Raw genomic sequence first — 18,862 nt, 5'->3', positions numbered from 1 at the left:
TCTTCACCTCTCTTGTCTTTCCTTCGCTGTGAATCCTCCGGAGTGGGGAAACTTGCTGCTTTCCCCAAGTTTGTACCAAAGCCTGTAAATTTACAGCACTCTAGGAATGTTTGATAACAGCACTTAAATAATTAATGAAAGCTGCAGCAGCCCTTTCTTTTTTCCCCCCTGTTTGGAAGTTGTTAGGCAGTGAGACAAGTGGGAGGCAGCAAATATTTCATGGGCTAAGATGATGAGACGCGATTCGCACCCCTATGGGGGGTAACTAACTGACAAATACACGCACTTAGGAAAGATTGAGATCAACCCATGCAGGAATTAAAGAAAAATAACATTGCTTCAGCTACAGGAATCATAAAAGTAGCCCAGGATCATCATAAAGAGCCCAGCCCCAAAAAATAAATGGCAATAAAAAGAATGGGATGTTTTCATTTCAGCTGTGCAATGATAATCCGTTTCTGTCCCTCTGTGTGTATGACTTTGCAGAAGTCCACTCTTTTGTCCTAATTTTTCTGTCTTCAATGGAAAGGGGAAAAAAATAAAGGTTATAATGACAGACACTAGCTCATGGTTTTGCAGCCCTAAAGAAGCAGTAAACGCTTCTAAAATAAAAAAGGAGGTGTAAACATGAAATAAAGACAAATAAGACACAATAAGACTATGAGAGCAAGAAACAGGAGAAAAAACAGTGAATAAAAAAGATAAAAGAGATTTGTTATTATAGGAGAAGCTATGATATGAGACAGATGTGAAATCATATCAAGAAAATTAGAACTGAGAAAAAAACAACAAAGTGAAAAATGAAAAGATATTAATGTATCTTGGGCAAATTTCTCAAAATCTACCAAATATCCAAATTCTCTGCATCTGTCTCTACGCTTATGTCTGCTCATGTTTTAAAAATGGGGATTTGGGCCTGATCTTGTAAAACTTCATTTGAATTTCACAGCTAACTTTTCTGTAGCCACGAATTTACCCACTCAGTGCACATGGGTCCAGGTGCTTTCCAGTGGAGCACAATGCAAAGGATTGTATGGATTTTTTTGTCTTCCAAATAATCAATAACATAATCCTGATGTTATGTCAGTTTTGCTGCTAAATTTCCTGGCTTATGAAGGCAATCAAGTACTTTGGCACTAAAGAATGGTGACTGCACTTAAAGAAATTCGAAACTGAAAAGTGCAGGGACAAAATCAGAAGCCACTTTGTCTAGTACTGGATGTTTATGAGGCAAAATATCACAAAAACATAGGGAGGGAAAAAAAGCAGTAAATTGCTTGATTTTAGGGCAATGAAGACTCCAAAATTATTACTCTCCTAGAACAGAGGCATAATGACCAGCCTCTGAATAGATATTGGCACAGCAGGCCACACAAAAGCTCTGATTAGCTGCTGTCTGAGGGAATATTCAATTCTATTTTGGCATTGATTTCTGACCTTTCTTCTTTGACTTTAATTGGTCAAGGTCCAAACCTTGTTGAATTTATTTAACACCAGACAACAGTTTCTGAATTGCCAGATTCCCAGAAGAGATGGGGGGAAAGGCATTTCATAGTTTTTTTCCGTCAGTTCTTCAGCTAATTCTCAAGTTGTAAACAACATTTGTAACAGCTGCAACATCACTTGTGATGCAACAGTTCTTCAGCTGGTTTCAGGGAAGGAAAAAAATCAAAACAGGAGCTAGATCATGTCAAGCCTGATTCAGATGTCCTTCACCTCCACTGAGAAAAGAACAGGTATTTTGAAATTCCAAACCTGTACTTTTATGGGAGTATCCAGCAAGAAAAGGATGCGATACAATCTGCTCCAGATTTTAATATTAGACAGAACCATCAGAAGCTTCTTTGTTAACTCCTAAGCCAGTGATAATCCTGCAGTTTTTTCATCTCTTTGCATTTACAGTTAATAATATGTGAAAACACTTGGTGACATTTCAGAGCTGTAGCTGCTGTTTTACAAAAGCCTCCTCACCCATTGATTTACATCCACAACTCCCCTTCCAAGAGCTTCCCTCCCAAATTAAACATGCTAATGATTTTCTATGCAAAATTTAACAACCTAATAGGCTGAACAAGTCAAATGAAAATACACTAATTGTTGCCTTTGATGTATACTATTCTGCCAATTCTCTCATGAAAGCAGTATATTAGCATTAGCTGGAGTAGTTACTAAAATATAGATTAATAAAGAAAAGCTTATATATATATATACATGCTAAGAAGATGGCACTGCAGACTGTAGAAAACACAACTTCAAGGCTCAGAAGTGACACAAATGGCTATTATACACCAGAAAACCATTTTCAGAGGAGCCCAGAAAACGAGCTACTAAAGAATGAATCACAAACCTTTATCTGAATTAGCCAGTGTTGGTTCATAACACTGGGTTTATGCAATAAAAGTATTCAAAATTAGATTACACAGTCAAAATAATAAATACAGAATGGGATGAGAGAGATAAAAGGCTGGTGAGAGAGCAAAATGCTTTCTGCCTAACCCCAGGGGTCTGAAATGAGCTCCCCCAAGAAACTGCCCAATTGCTTTATAAAGTAAGATTTCCATGTGCATGTATTTTTTCACCCAGAGTACAAGCAATAATGTGTTTTAGCCTATGACCAGCACCACAGAGAGAGCTTTATTGTAGAATTGGTTCATTCTGTCCTCCAGCCCAGCTCTGAGCAAGAGATTTGGTGCTACTGTGATCTCAACATACACAAAGAAAACAGATGCAAACAAACAATAAGGGAATATTAATATTCTCCAAAGAAATAGTGACACAAAATTACTTTCTATTGCTTTGTCTTTAAGAGTTTGCTTATAATGATTTGATAATTTAATCTAATTGATCTCTCCAAGTACATCTATGGCTCTAATCACTGTAGTATCTGATTAGTGGAACAGATCCATACTTTATCTCCAGATTTAATAACTAAATCTATACTTGAAATAGAGTCACAGAAGTTCAGCAGAGGGAGAGGGCCAGATGCTGCTTAGCCAGGGGAAGAGGGAGAGAAAGGGAAAAGGCTACTGAGGTCCAGAATCACTAGAAAGGTGCACTTGGCTTTGTGTCAAATCATCCTTCTGCAACCAAAGTCCTTTTAAGGAGCCCATTTCTGGGGTTAGAAAAGGAAAGCAGGAATGTGACATAACTAATGGGGACAGAACCCAAAATGAGCCACTGCCTATGGCCCATTCTCCTTCAAACTGTCTTCTGCACAAGCACAAAGTAAATGTAATTATTATTATTATCGGTTCTTTGTTCTCTTTCAGGCTAACCCTTCATCAGCCTGAAAATTATGACATTTCCTGAATGCATTTCAATGGCTTCTTAACCTTTTTATTTCCCAGGAGCAGGGACAGTGTCATGCAGCACTCAGAGATTTTAGCAGTGAAAAGGTTAACACCCAAAACTGCTAATGATAACAACAGTATTCACTGAGGCAGATAATCACTCACAGAGAATTTCAATCCAAAGTCACTTAAAATTCAAGGAAACCTCTGTATTTCTTTAGGGAAGTGACAGCAGTTACAAGAATATTCATAATTCAAACAACAGGCCAAAATCTGTCTCACTGCTGAGTTTATCTATTTTCAATCGAGCAATATTAAGTGCTGGCTTTTGCTCTACCTCAGGTGAAATTTATTTTGTGAGGTGTCCTCTAACACAGGTGGGCTGGGCAGAGGAGGGTGGCAGCCAGCCCACTTGCACAGTGCAGGCATCAAGCATGGAATGTATATGGAGCATTTCTGAGAAGTTATTTGTTTCTTCCTCTCTTGTTTGACTGCTGCTTGTTTGTTGTGCTGATACTCAGCCAAACTATCTTGTAGTTGAATATGTCAAAGCTCTGGGCAGAAAAACAGCAGCTAATATATGTTAGCAAACTCTGGAGAGAAAAATAGTTTCTGCCACTAAAAACTGCAGGGTGGAATTGTGCACTGCCTTCTTTTGCACCTTATTTTGCCTAAAGGGAAAGAGCCTTTTAATCCTGTTTCTCTGCTTGGTTTGCACAGTGCCTGGCAGCGTACACCTGCTTCAACGTGTGTGTCAGGAGCCTTCTTTGCTGTCAGATCCCTTTCCTGGCTGCTCCCAGCTCATCATCTGTCTCCCAGCTCACCTCTGGGAGCGAGCGTCCCTCTCCCGCCCAGGCACATCTCAGCAGCCATCGTTCAAAGCTGTCAGGGGGAGACACAAAATCAGCCTGGCACGAGCACAGGGGTGATGCTCTCTGTCACACGGGAGCAGCATGCAAAGAAAGGCACCAGGAATGGGGTGTGAGGGGTTGGCACCAACTGCCCCAAATTCAGGGTGGAGCGTGGGACCTCTTCAGTTGGCATCCGTGTCTCTGTAAAACTCAAGCGCTCATTTTGCATGATCCTCTACCACAATCTGCTTCTGGCCAGGTAATTCCTTCAGTGCTTGAACTGCAAATGCATGAGGGCAAGAATTGCACTTAATCAAGGATTTCATAGTGCTTTAAAAAAGAAACAATCGATTCATCTTTTCTTTCTTCCTTTGTGTGAGACCTCATCTACCGAGACTCCATCTAAAAGAGACTGCAGGTCCTTCAGCTCTTAAGTATAGCAATTATTTATTGTTTCAGAAGTTATTGTTTTGAGCAAAAGCAATCCATTTTTCATTAACCAAAGGCTCAGTTAATGACTGAAAAGTGTAGAAAACAAACTTAATTCACTCTCCTGTTCCACAGAGCACAGCTATTAATTGATTCATATGGAGGGCTTCTTCATCTGCATTAAGCATCAGAGAGAAACAGGGAAGGATTAAGATTTTAAAATCTAGGTTTAGAGCAAGGGTTCCTATAAAATTTCATTAAATAAACCTGCCTCTCCAACAGCCATATACAGCAATATACATCCAAAGTGCTGTACAGAGCAGAGAAATCTTATTAATAAAAACAGTCTTGGGGTCAGTAAATGCACAAAATCTTCTGTTTGTCTCAAATAGGTACCTTAGACTTGGCCTTCAGCTATTAAGTCCTCTTTTTTAAAAAGAAAAGTCCAAGTTCTTTTGGGGACTTTAAAATAAATATGAAAACATATGAGTCAATATCAATTTTGCAATCAAGTAAGACAAATTGTACTGGCTCTCCTTTGAGCTCTCAGATCTGATTATGACTGTTAGATGTACATATATACACGTAGATAAATGCATGCTTCATATTCCCTTACCACTGGGTCCATCTCATTAAGACTATTGCTTTGAGAATGAGGATTCTCAGAAAATGAGTTCTCACTGGGTCAGCTGCATGCAGCTGGTTCTGTTCTGTTTGCCTGCTCACTACATTAAAAGTAATATGCTAAATAATATTAAATTAAAAGAGAAGAGTAATGTGGGCAGAAAATAAAAACAATCCCTGCAAGGACACTGTAGGGGGGTTGGTAAGAGGAGTGGTGAAAAACTTTGGGGTAAAGGGCAGAAAATCCTAAAGAAAACATCCCAAAAATACAAGCAAATCGTGGCAGCCTCAGCAAGGAACCTTGACACAAGGTGGGATAAACAGGGAGCTCCTCTCCGTGAGTGGGTGGTCTTCAGTCAGCTCAGGGCATGGCACGGATTATTGCTTATCCAGGATGCGCTGTTCCTCAGAGCTCCTCTCCCATCCTTTTGTGGGAGTTTAAATTTAGAGGAGACCCTGCAAGCCCTCCTCCTCAAGGGAGCTGAGTGAATGAGGTGAACTCAACAGCAGGTTTTGTCCAACCTGCAGCCCAAGGAAGTGGGGGGAATGTGCATGAGTCATTCCTTGCCCTGGCCAAGCTGGGAGCAGGGAGTGGAGGAGGAGCCCAGCTGGTAGGTGGGAGGGAAGATGGGAATGGAGCCCCCCAAGGGGTTTGGGCACAGCTCCAGCCTGCCCCAGCAGCAGTGGGGTGTTGTCCCTGCCAGAGCTGAGCTGGGTGACAAGGTAAGGGGTGGCTCCTCTCTGCCACTCATGCCACAGGGTCAGGGCTGTGCACTCATCAGTGAGCAACACCCCGCGCCACGCGTCAAACAGAATGAAAAAAACCAGCTTGGAAACTCTACACGTCTTACTGCCATTTTTAATGGCTTCTAAAATTAGCTGAAGGAAGAGAAGAGAGATTGTCTGTACGCTACAGAAGGTTGACACGAAAAAGGGTGAGAAATCTGTGATCCTGAGGTTTTGGTAGATTCTGGCATATGTTATCCTTGCCAGTTATTCCTCACCCACTCTGTAGGAGAAATAAGTGTGATGCTCCACAGGGTTCCTCTCTAACCACACTGCTCAGTCCATCTCCTGTGCCTGCAGCATCACAAGAACCTGTACAAGAAGATTTTCTTCTTCCTCTTTCCCCAACACCTGGAGATGCAAAATTTGGACACTCCAATATATAGGGAGATCATTGAATCTCAGCATGTAATGAAAAACCTCCTTGTATTTAGTGGAGGTTTTTCATCATCTTCAGCCAACTGTTGGATAAGTTTCTGCCTCTGTTTAGAAAAAAGGATGTCTAAGTACAAACTGTGCTTGCTCTGGGCTGAGCCTTCTAGAAACATTCAGCAAGCTGTGCAATCCTCTTCCTACACAATGCACCTCTCCACTAAAATCTGAAGACAGTTTTTAGGTGTAAAAATATGGAGAACAGAAAGTAAAGACAGAAAGGCAATAGAGACAAACCTTTTTCTGTGAGCTTTGTGAAATATTTTCTCGAAATATTTCTTTGCAGGGGTTTTACTGCCAGTTCTTAATGTGGATGAATCACTTCTGATATTTCTGATAAAACAATATTCAAAACTTCAAAATCTCTTCCAATTCATTTATGCTACCATTTAATTAGGGCTTCTGCAATATGTTACAAGGGCGTCATTATCCCCTATAATTGTATAATAATTACAATTTTTAATGAAATAATTGCAAGTACACTAGATGTGTAGATATAATTATGGTAATTACATAAATACCTGATTTTCAGCTAATAATTAAAGAAGGCCTTTACAAAAAGGGGGAATTTAACAAATGGAAGCTTTTCAGAAAACAAATACAAATAATAAATAGCTGCCTCTCTTCTGTTGGTTCTGCCTTACTAGAGTATCTCTCTCTATATGTGAATTTCAACAGATTATAAAGTCATTTAAAAACTACTTAAATATTAAAATTTAAAAACTACATACCGAGAGACCTCAATACTTTGTCTCTGCAGGGCCTGATCCACTGGCATTAATATAGCCCAAACTCAATGATTCTAATTTGGTCATTAATATAGCCCAGACTTAATGATTCTAGGAGAGGTCAGTATCTCATTTGAAATGCAAATGACTGTCGATGGCAGGAAGATGTGAATAGTGCCTACAACAACATACAAACTGTCCTGATGGATCTGGTTTCCTCCAAAATGTGTCTTTTTGGTCAAACCTACTGGCTATACCCTCATTGACACAGAAACCCAGCAGAAGATGCATTCTCTGCAGGGCAATGATATTGCAGTAAAGGATCTACTTACAGAACCTGATCAGCTGGGAAAAAAAACAACCCAAAACCAGTTCTTCAACCAGGGAATTTTCTTTCTCTTCAAACACATTCCTATGACTAAACTTGCTCTGTGTTTACTGTTAGTATGAATAGGAAAGTCAAAATCCAGCCTCACAAAAAGCACGCAGAGAACCCTGCCAGGGCAGATTGATTCTTGCTCTGATAGCACCAAGGGATATTAACAGAATTCCCACAGCAGAGGAATTAGCAACATGATTTACTGCTGCTGCTGAAACGTTCCAAAACACTTTGGCACAACTCTGGAAGGGGAAATCAGCTGCAGCACCTGGGCTATGCCATTTCCACGTGTCTTGCAATTTCTGCAAGAGCAGCCCTGAGGAAGCTGCAGCTCCAGGCAGAGACCACTGTGGTCCCTGCACTGTGTTGGAATATAGGTGCAAACATGGCTGAAAATCAGCTTTGTCCCACTTCCCTTAGCCCTGCATTGTTCAGTGCTGCTCCTTCTTTGGATAAATCCCATTATTACAAGCATGAGAAAGTAAAATAAGAGATATTAATATTAAAACAGAAGGAAATGGTTTGATGTCTCAAAAACAAATCTCATTTATGGTAAGCTCATTAAAGCAGTTGATTTCTGAATGCTGGGTATAATTATTAATACCATACATATCAAAGTGGAGAAGACATGTAAATTTGACATCATAAAGTAAGTAAAAATGAAGAAGGCTAAAGAATTATGAGTGAAAAGGATCTGGGGAAAAAAAAAGAAATTGTACTGGAGCAATATTCAAGTTATAAGCAGATTATTAACATTGAGAGATGATCCTTAAGAATGCTTTGACACATGTAAGCATCATGTTTCCAGCTTAAAAAAATATCCAAAGAATACAAGAAATGTTTGTATCCGTGTGTATTATAAGAAAACAAAGAGATGAAGAGCATTAACACAGAGGAGAGCAAAGGAATAATACTGCAATACAGGAGAGGAAGAAAAGCAGAAAATAATAGCTATCCAAAAGCCATATTAGTCACTCAAACATTCCTCCTGAAAATGTACAAATACACTTATGCAGTTATTTTTTTTATAAGATTTGTCCATCCTGGCTTTAAATGATAAATTAGAAACTAACAGATTGAAAGGAAAACCATCTCACAGATGTTTACTGAGCAAAAGCAGCCCAAGCCAACAAAGGCCGGGGGAAGAAGCACAAACCAGTTTTATCCGACTTAGCATTATCAGGGTAGCAGTACTATTTTAGAGCCTGTGTGGGGGAGGATGTGGAAAATGAAAAGCAAGCAGTAAAATAATGGACAAGGAATGGAATTAGATAAGAATTTAGGACCTGTTAGAGCTATAAGCACTGTCAAGGTATATGAACAAAGCAGTGACAGCACGATGGCTGTGTGGTCAGCAAGAGCCCAGAGCCCAAACAACCAGACATTTACAGGGGACTGTGACCACTGCTGATGGCATTTAAGATGACTGGAGTCTTAAAATACAGTCTGCAGAGGCTTCTATTGTCAAGCATTGGCTCACCCAGAAAGAGGGCTGGAGAAAGTACATCAGAGTTTTAAGCATTTTATTTCAAATATGACATAAACCTACTGCACATCTTTGAAAAATGCTGCTAACTGACACTAACAGCTTTAGATTGTGAAAGGATGAAAAGGTCTCTACAAGACAATGTTTGCTTCATTATCTTCTCCCATGTATTACCAGTAGAATAGGAAATGCTGCAGTGGTAGCTGAGGAATGGAGAACAGGGCTTCAAAAAGGAACAGAAAAATGGAACAATGCTGGTGTCTTGGTGAGGAGCAATGGAGTTAGGGATTATGGACTACGTTTGGGGCTGCTGGTACCACAGGGATTAAGGATGAGGTATCTCCAGCCAGGATCCCTCATAGATGGGTGTGAAACTTCAAATACGTGCAGGCAACTACTGACATGAATATTCTACAGGCAAATAACTTGTTAGGAATTTTCAAAGCGGCCTAGTGAAGATATAAACCCTTCTAAAGGGTTGATGTCCCCTAAAATGCACACAAAGGCAGATTTTGTAAGTTTGGCACTCATTCTCACAAGACCCAGAGCCCTGGCAATGGTCTGCAAAGGGATTTTTTCAGCCTATTGACAAGATAACTTATTTTGACACAACTCTGTCTACAGTGATGGAGGCTCACACCTTAGATTTCATATTTTCCATTCACATGGCCGTGGAGAAAGCAATATTTCACTAATTTTTGACAATTTGCCATCTACACTTCCTTTACTTTGATATTATTTTCTAAATGACATCTTTAGAAAAAAAAAGAGCACTGATAATCAATTGACAATTTTTGCCAGTGAAAATACACATTTTAAAGGTCTCAGCTTGTCCTTTTCTTCTTGATTTGAGACCTGAAGTGGGTTTACAGAAGGATCTCCATTTAAGGAAGTACACAGGAACTGCACAAGTTACATTAATTGTCCTTTCCCAGGATCTGATGATAAGTAAACAGTTCTAGGGTAGCTAAATGGAGTATTGGAACAAGACCTCTAATGCAACACAAGGTAACAGGTGAAATTTCTGCTTAGTCTTCTAAAGAATATTTCACATTGCTAAGCTTAAAGCCCTAAGGTTATCAGAGCCTCTTACAAAACAGAACTGATGTAAGATATTCTCTATTGAAAACAAAGGGAGATCAAAGCAGGATGAGATTAGAGCAGTGTGATTTGTGTTTCAGTTCCATGAATATATTTGTGTGTATGTACATTTGCTCCTGTGCGTCCATAGTAACCACAGCCATAACCCAGAAACTATGGTGTGGGGAGCTTTGCTCTGAAAATCAAGTAGCCCATTAGGAGGCATAAATATTAATAGAGCTGTCTAATCCTACACTCTCAAATGAGGTAGTTCAGATCATGAGTCTTCGCATTTAAAATTTATTCACTGCCCTGAATGGAATAAGAAACAGAATCCACGTGTGGGGAAGTCACTGATACTGGGCAGTCTCTGAGCCACTGATAATTCCTAAACATAAAAGTAAGGATCAAGTGATTTCTTTCCTTATTCTGCACCTAAATCTCCTACAAATACCAATTTATCCAAAACTGCACCTGCCTGGCTCCATGAGATGAGGGTTTACCACCTACACCTTCAGATTTTCACACTGAGGCATCTTCAGGCAGTTTGAAACCTTTAGCACAGGTTCCTAAGGAAGAGCATAGTGTCACCCCAAGTGCAGAGCACACAACACCTGGGTTGGTCACCACCTTTCGTGGTCATATAAGTGATCCTTTCCAAATTTTCTTTATTTAGCTGTCATTAAATTGGGAAATTCCTGGTGCAAACCATTGCAATGCAAAGAAATTAATACAGAGTATTAAATATAGGTATGAAGCTAAAGCAGGATACACTTGCCCTCCTAAGAGATAAGGAAGGAAACACTCTGGATCACAAGCAAAATATTTTTGTTTTGCCCATAAGGTAAATTAGAGATCTGAAATGCCAAACAGTAGAGTACTATTCAGATAATCCCAAGAAATGATACAAAGGTTTGGCAGGAAATTCAGGAAATGCCAGATAATAAACAATATAATTGGTATTAATCAGTAGAGTGGTATAACCTACAATCTAACCAGGGTCTATTAAAATATAGAGTTATGAAAACTAGACCCAAAAATGTGACACAAAATGACTCAGATGCCTTTGCACCGATTTTCCAAAGCCATCTCTTGCAAACACAAGTTTCTGCACATCCCAAACAGAATTAGCAGCCTCTGACCTTGATGTACCTGAAGGAAAACACACAAAACCAGATGCTCTTTCTTTATTTTTGAATCAGTAAACTGAAGGTCAAGTCACTGAATTACAGGCCTCCATGCTTAGCAAAAAACATGCTGAATTGGCTCATTTCTTTTCACCCAGCTTCAGCCTATCATTCTGTGGTATCTTCTTTGGGCACCTCCAAATCCCAACAGGATATCATGGATTTAATGCTCATTACCATCTCTAGCATGACTCATGGAGAGAACTCCTTTCATTTCTACATCTCTCTTAATCAGATTGCTCCCTCTTCTTCAAAATTTCAAATTTTCTGATGTCCCTCAGCTGGCAATTAAGTATAAACACTAATTTATTTATCTAATTCAATCTATTTCATGTAGTAAGAAAGAATCAAACCATATGCAGCAGCAGCATATGGCTGCTGGTTCAGTCATTTTGATCTTATATATCCTTCATGAATTAAAAAGGCGGTGTAAAAGTCTGCCTCTGATTTCCAGAATTCCTCCTTCCAATAATTTTCATCACTAACTCTGATGCAATGACTGTAGCCTGAAAATCCAGCAAAAGAGAGAACGTTGGGCCTTTCTTCTTTCTGATGCAAAACTGATGCCTTTCCAAGCTGTGGTTTCTGCTCAGTTGCTGTGACTCTACTGCAGTTTTCTCCTGCAACTCGACTCCTTTTGCCCCTGGCTGTGGGGGCAATCCCAGCCCAGGATGAATCTCAGGTTGTGCACCGGTGAGTAGAGTGAATCCTGTGAGTAGAGTTACTCAGAGAACAGAGATTACTGCAGATATCTCAGATGCCCAGCTGAAGGAATTCAGGAGCTCTCTGCACTTGTCAACAGCAAAAGGTAGGCTTTTTATTGTGCTGTGTGTGCAATGAATCTATGTGGAATGGTACCTACTGAATTTCAAATAACTCTCTTTATTCTCCTTCAGGCCCACAGGAAAATAAGCATGACTTTCTCAGCTACTGGGCTCTCCTTCCCTTGACTTTTGCTGTTTTTCTGGATTTTTTTTTTTCCCCCAATACTCTCCCATATGAAAGATGCTCTCCGAGAACAATGATGGGGAATCTGCATCTTTATTTATGACTTTGTGAATCAGCGTCTGGGTGATAGGAAGTGAAAGTTGCTCAGCTAATTACACACGCTTGATGAACTGCGTAATAACTGCTGCAGCACTGCACATTAATTGAATGCATATAAATGACAGCAGTTATTCGAACTTGAATGATGTGTGAAGAAGTGACGTTGTTCACAGTACCCTGATTATCTTCGTTTCCAGCTTTGGGAATCCAGCTTAAACAATTGTACTTTTACAGCACCCAGCAAAAATTCCCCAACGGAAAACAGAGGATGCCTCAAAGCCTGACACTTTAAACACAAATTGCTTTAAGTCACTGAAAGTGGATTTAGACATCTTAAAAAAAGCATACATTGAGCAACTACAATTAACAACTAATAATTAACAGCTAACTGCAACCAGCAGTTAGGAGCTGCAAGAGCTAAAGCCTTGGGAGCAAAGCCACCTTCATTTAGAGCCTAGATACTGCCGCAAAAACCTAATGCAGTGTTTAAAGAGTTAAATTTTGCCCAGCTCTAAACATTTCTGCTATGCACTTTCCTAAAATGTGTATGTTTTGGAATAACAGGATTAAAACAAAATGGATTACAGCTAATAGGCAATTGTGCGTGTCCACAGTACTCTTTCTTTACCCCCAAAAACATCCTAATTCACATGTAGTCCAGCTCTAAGGTAACACATTATTTTAAAGAGAACAATAAAGAAAAATAATTTGATGCAAAACAAATGTGCATAGTACAAAATTAGTACTTCAAGAGTAGCACCAAATGCCTCCTTTGAATCAGTACCAAAATAGACCTTCTCTGTTGCATGTCAACTGCTCGAGGAATTTGCAAATATTCACAAAGAAATCTGCAAACTCTTCCATACTATTTAACACAAAAAGGGGAGAAGCCAAGTTTCCAAAGCTTCCAAAAGCAGTCTATTTCCCAAAGTACCATGTCACAATATTTTAACAGTTCCCTACACCCCTATTAAGAGTTTCTGGGCTTGACAAAGAGAGCTGTAATCACAGAATAAAGGAAATCAACGCTCACTTTTAGAAGCGAGTAAACAACAACAACAAAAACCCAAACCCAAAACGTTTCTCATCCACACTCCAGAAAAGTTAACCCTGTTGCAAGAATGCAAGAAAACAGGGAGTATCCTGGAGAAAGCCAGTGCAGGTCTCAGCCCTGCATTGCTCCAATGCTTCCCAGCCATTTTGCCAGTTGTGGAAGGGAGAGCTGTGGGCTGTGCCAGCCCCTCCAGTGGTAGCAGCGCCCATCCCAGGGCATGGAGCTCCCTCCTCTCATCCACACACAACACCCTGTCCCCTCTGCCACCAACAGACACTGCCCAAAGCCTCGAGGCCAAGAGAGAAGCTGCCAACACCGGCACTGGAGAGAGTGCCAGAAATGACCAGGTGCAACTGAGTCCTGGCTTTACGGAAGTTATCTTCTCACCTGCTCTACACAAACCTCTCTTTTAACACTTCTCCACCAGGACAAGACAGTCCCTAACAGTTCACAGCACCAGCAATCAACCTCTTTCACCTGTATTATTCGTTCTCCTTTTGCAAAGTGTTGATCTCTCCCCCATTATTGTTTGGGTTTGTTTTTGTTTCGTTTTGTTTTTTTTTTTTTTTTTATGTCCACTTTATACATACCTCCTTTTCTACATATTTTCTTGCCGGGTTTTCTGGCACATTCCTTGGATATTCTTTTGACTGAAAAATGAATAGAAGACTAAAAAATAACATGGAGCTCCGTCACAGACAGTAGGAGCATGCAACACCACTATCTAACTTAAATATGACCTGCTTTATTAGGTGCGGAAGATTCTCAACTTGTTGTGCCTGCACATGCAAATGGAAAAGATGTTGATGCATCTTCCCAGAAGTCAGTGGGTGGCAATGAGAATTAGGCACCAACTTTGACCTAAAAAATTACACGTGCTGTGGGAGAAAAAAAAAATGGGTGTAGACAGAAAGAAAGAAAGAAAAAAATATAAAAATCAAAAAAGCAAAGACAAATGCACACAGAGAAAAGCAGCATGCACACATGTAATAAGCTGGCATGCCACCAGAGAAAGCCATGCGTGCTACCAGTACACGTGAATTAATATTGTTAGAAAGTAGAACAGGAAAATAAAAAGATCTCCCTGTTTCGCCTGCTATTAACTCACCATCCTCGGTTGGGACATAGATATTTAAATAGAGGCAGTCTTCGTTCTGGTCTTGTACGTAGGTTGAAACTACATCCAAGTTATTAGTAAACCACACGGGAAGCATGACTTCAGGCAATCTGCCCTCTATAATGTTCTGGGGACACACTGGAGCAAACTGGGTGGTGTTTTTGGTGTCTGCCCAGGGAGACGGAGGCTCAGGAGGTTGAAAGCGGCGCTCCCCCGTTGGAGGGGCAGCGTAAGGAACCCCGAGAAACTGGATAACGGGCCCCAAAATTTCATTATTAAGTTCCTTCTTAATCCCTCTTATCTTGCCAAAGTTGGTGGTCACCACTGGGTTGGTATCATCCAATTTTTGGGCGGACACAGCGGCGGCGTGGAGCAGGAATCCGAGCACAGAGAAAGCAAAAGTGGCGCTCAATCCCGTGTGCAGCAGGCGGAGCGCCGTCGCTCTCCACACACAGTCCAGCCACAGGGATCTTGGAAAGGCCATGGTCCCACATTAGTTGTGTGGCTACAGTGAAGCAATCTGATTTGTATCCACTGGTGTAAAAAACAGGGCGACCGGAGGGAAACGGATCAAGCTTCCTAAATAGGCGCCTGTCAGAAAAATCTCAAAAGGCTTTTCATGCGGTAAGTATCTTCCATTGATTTCACACTTATTGAAGCTGCATCTTCACTCAGCACTATTTATCAGACTACATCCTATTGACAATTCTGTTTTCCATAGCAGCAATATGAAGAGAGCAGCCATTTACTGCAGAATCCCCTCTTATAAATCAAATCCAGTTAGCCGCAGGTCTATATCCTGGAGAAAATGAAAATAAATCATTAGTATGAAAGAGCTAATATGAGCAGAGTGATAACTAGGTGTTGAACAAGTTATTTACATACATTAATGTTTGCTAGAGTCATGTAAGTTAAACTGCAGTAGTTTATGGGTCTGTGAAATGGCAGGTTACTGTACACTGATTACTGGATGATCTGTAATGTCACCTGTTGAATTCAGAGAGACTTCTCAGAAGAAACAAGACTCACAGAAAATACGTTTTTAAAATTCACCTTTTCAAGAATAAGAAATGTACTGCCAAGCTACATTCCTTACATAAGTGTTTATGTAAATATTTTATTTAACTTAATGAGCTCATAATCAATTTTCACCTTGTTTGCAGAAGTTGATTGATCAGAAAGGAAGTAATTATTTCTTAAAGCAGAAGATGGGGAAATTAAGATAAGCAGGCATACTGAAGACCCAAATGCATTTTATTTCATTAAAAGCAGTTTACAATACATACAAACATATTTTTGTTCATTTTAAAATACAACATGAATTACTGTGCTTATTCACAAAGATCTGAATTACCATGGTTTATGTGGTTTTCTAATAGCTGATGAAAAACACAGATAAACTGATATGCCCACATCAATGAAGGACCAAAGTCTGCTTCTGCTGAAGTGAATGGCAAACTCTGAACTTGCACAGAAGTACAGCTGGACCTCTGTAGGTTGCTGGGGATTTTTTCAGAACTTGCTTGGAAAAGGATATGAACCGGCAGCTTGGGAAGGGAGCTGTATATCACAATTTCTACGTCAGATCAATCCTGCATTCTTTATAAAAGACTGACTTCAGTGAGAAATGAAAATGCATGCTGAAAGCACTCAATTCCTACCATCCTTAATTTATAACAAAAACAATAAGCATTCCCACAGGAGAGGAGAAATCTTATCTTTCATATATCCACATGCTGACTGAACAATATCCTAGAAAAAATAATCAGTTAGGATCAGAGACGGTATAATCTGAAATTCCAGATGCTATTTTCAACTACTTTAGCTCAGAGGTTGTCACACAAGGCTGTGTTCCAGCACTTCTGAAAATTGCTCAGTGCATATCATTATATCTTCAATACTCATGTGAAACATATTTCCAACACGACTTACAATATCCTATTATTTAAGATGCAGTGTTATACACAACATAGCAGTGTAATCTTACACTCCCTATTAAGCAGTGTGTAACGCACAAGAAACGTGTTTTGCTAGGAAACATTTTAAAGCACCTGCTTTTGAGGCAGCATTGGCAGCTTTAATGAGAATTGGGGTTTTTTTATCATGTCTATACACATTGTGGAGAGAATTCAAAAGAACGGCTTGTCTAATAGTCAGACTACCCTGTAGTTTGGGTTATTAAAAAGGAGATTGTAAAAGCTATATAGGACAGCAGGAGATTTGGTTCATGCCTAGTGTTCCTTTAGCTCTGAACAATCTATCTCAGGAGGCAATAAGGAGATAGATGAAGCTTTTCCGCAATTTTCTCTTTCCCTTTCTTTCTCTGCTAATTCTAACACCTCCAGAGTGAAACTGCATTAACAAACAGGTTTATGTCCTTCATTCTCCAGCTGCATATTCTCAGTATTTGCTGGGAACACACCAGTTTAGCTGCAGAAAATAATTCCCCAAACTTGATTTGTGTGTTTACATTTACTTTAACACACTTAGGTGGAATGGCAGACATTCCCCTCATGGAGGATTGTTGCTTTGTAGCATTTGAAATTTTGGAGGGAACGGGGTACTAGAGAAATAGTAAAGACAGAGTAGGCAGACAGGTTTCTGAGCAATGCACATGGAGAGACGGAAGCCTGCTCTTTATAGGTGTCCAAAAACCTCCACTGCCTTTTCCACTGGGTCTTAAAGCCCACAAGGGCTTGTTTTCCTCTCAGGAATGAAAACAAGTAATTTCTCTTTTTTCTCAAACACAAGCTTGTAAATAGCAGGAACTTAATGTCAGTGGCCTTCCAGCTAATTCACATGGTCTGGGAGAAAGGTCTGAGTTCAACAAACCCAACACAGATGTGCCAAGGGAAAACATCATTCCTCATTTGAAGGTGCTGGGTTGGTTCCATGTGCAAAATCACCAAGATGTTACTAATAATTTATCTGGCACCTGTTTTCAGTTCTAAAGAAACTTTGTAACACACTTTTGATACCTCAAACGATAAATTCAATGCAAACTCAAAGCCAGTTCTAGAGCTGGGCTCTAATTCTAAGCTTGTCCATCTGCTGGTTTGTTTTTGCAGCTGAACAGCTCTGCTATGATCTACAGTTCTGGTTTGCCTCCCATGGATAAGGTTTTACTCTGAGACAGGATGCTAAAAACGTAAGATTATAATTCAGTTCTGTGTTTGCTATTCCTAATTAATTAACTGTTAGGCAGTAGCCTCAATGAATAGATGGAGAAGCTACAAAGGGCAGCAAATTGTCAAGTGCTTGCAAGATTTGAACCAACATATTTTCGTTGTATTTGTAACTTGAGTTTTGGGTTTGCTCTTTTCAAGCCTTTCTTTTTAAATGTCTAAGTAACAGTTCATTTTTGAGACTGAGAGGTCAGACATGCAAGCCTGTCATTGGCTGCCCTGAAGCTATCACATCAAAACCACAAACTCAACGCAAATAAAAAGACTGAGATTTATGAAATCTTTTGAGACTTTCATGACAAAATCTCATTTTGAACACTAGGTGCAAGGGCAAGCAGGGAAGCTGGCCAGGAGCAGGTTGAGAAGTAATGCCAGACAAAATTCTCCCCAGTTCTTCTGCAGGTGATCTACATAGGACTTTCCCTTGGTATCTGGACTCAGCTGAAGAGGAACAAGTGGGAAAAAAAGGGAGAAGGAATAAACAGGAATGATCAGGGAGAAAAGCAGGAGAATAAACCAAAGAGGAGCAATGATAAATCTGAGACAAGATTTAGCATCAAAATAATGTGGATCTGAGGAGGAGGAGCAGAAATCTTTTCAGATTTTACTGCTGTCTTGATTTGAGGATCACAATTGCTCCCTGTGGTAACACAAATGAATTCTACTGTAAAAGGTATTTGATAAAGTCTTTCATGCTCTTTCGAACAGTCTATACTAGACAGAGTTTTTTTCTATCATCTATTATTTTATTATCTTCCTTTCTGAATTCAAATTACTTTATAGCTCAGATTCTGAAATACTTTGGAGAAGCATTTAGTATGCTGAGGAGTGAACAATCCCAGAGAGCTTCAGTGCATCTTTGCATTTCCAATGACACAGGGCATCCCACAACAGGTCACATCTGCTGCAAACTGCAGCAGCAAAACTCCTCTTTGCTACTCATGCCCAGACCTTCAAACCTTAAGGGAAGGTTTGATCTCTACCACCTATCAACAGCTCCAATGGATTAATAAAACCTTTGGTGGCACCCAAGACATCTGTGGCCATATGCCAGCTTTAGCACATGTAAAGGCAATTATTGTTATGATAAAAAATCTCCCAACCCCTCAAAAAAGCTGTTTTTTCTTCAGCTGAACTGTGAATTCTGTGATTTGATATTCCTGCTTAAAAATTCCTTTCTGCTTCAA

At 39.9% G+C, this 18,862-nt stretch overlaps 1 protein-coding gene across 2 annotated transcripts in view; it reads right to left on the bottom strand.

Annotated features, from left to right (window-relative positions):
• NLGN1 (neuroligin 1) overlaps positions 1-15,260 on the bottom strand; it is a 300,385-nt gene extending 285,125 nt beyond the window's left edge. For both annotated transcript variants that reach the window (XM_066325745.1, XM_066325746.1), the window contains exon 1: positions 14,482-15,260. In XM_066325745.1, coding sequence (XP_066181842.1) covers positions 14,482-14,974 — 493 coding nt within the window. In that variant the 5' untranslated portion in view covers positions 14,975-15,260. The remainder of the gene's footprint in view (positions 1-14,481) is intronic.
• Positions 15,261-18,862: the final 3,602 nt, after the last annotated feature.

Source organism: Sylvia atricapilla, chromosome 10 (assembly GCF_009819655.1).
Source record: "Sylvia atricapilla isolate bSylAtr1 chromosome 10, bSylAtr1.pri, whole genome shotgun sequence".
NCBI classification, from domain to species: Eukaryota; Metazoa; Chordata; class Aves; order Passeriformes; family Sylviidae; genus Sylvia; species Sylvia atricapilla.
This window is presented reverse-complemented; position numbering and strand designations above follow the sequence as displayed.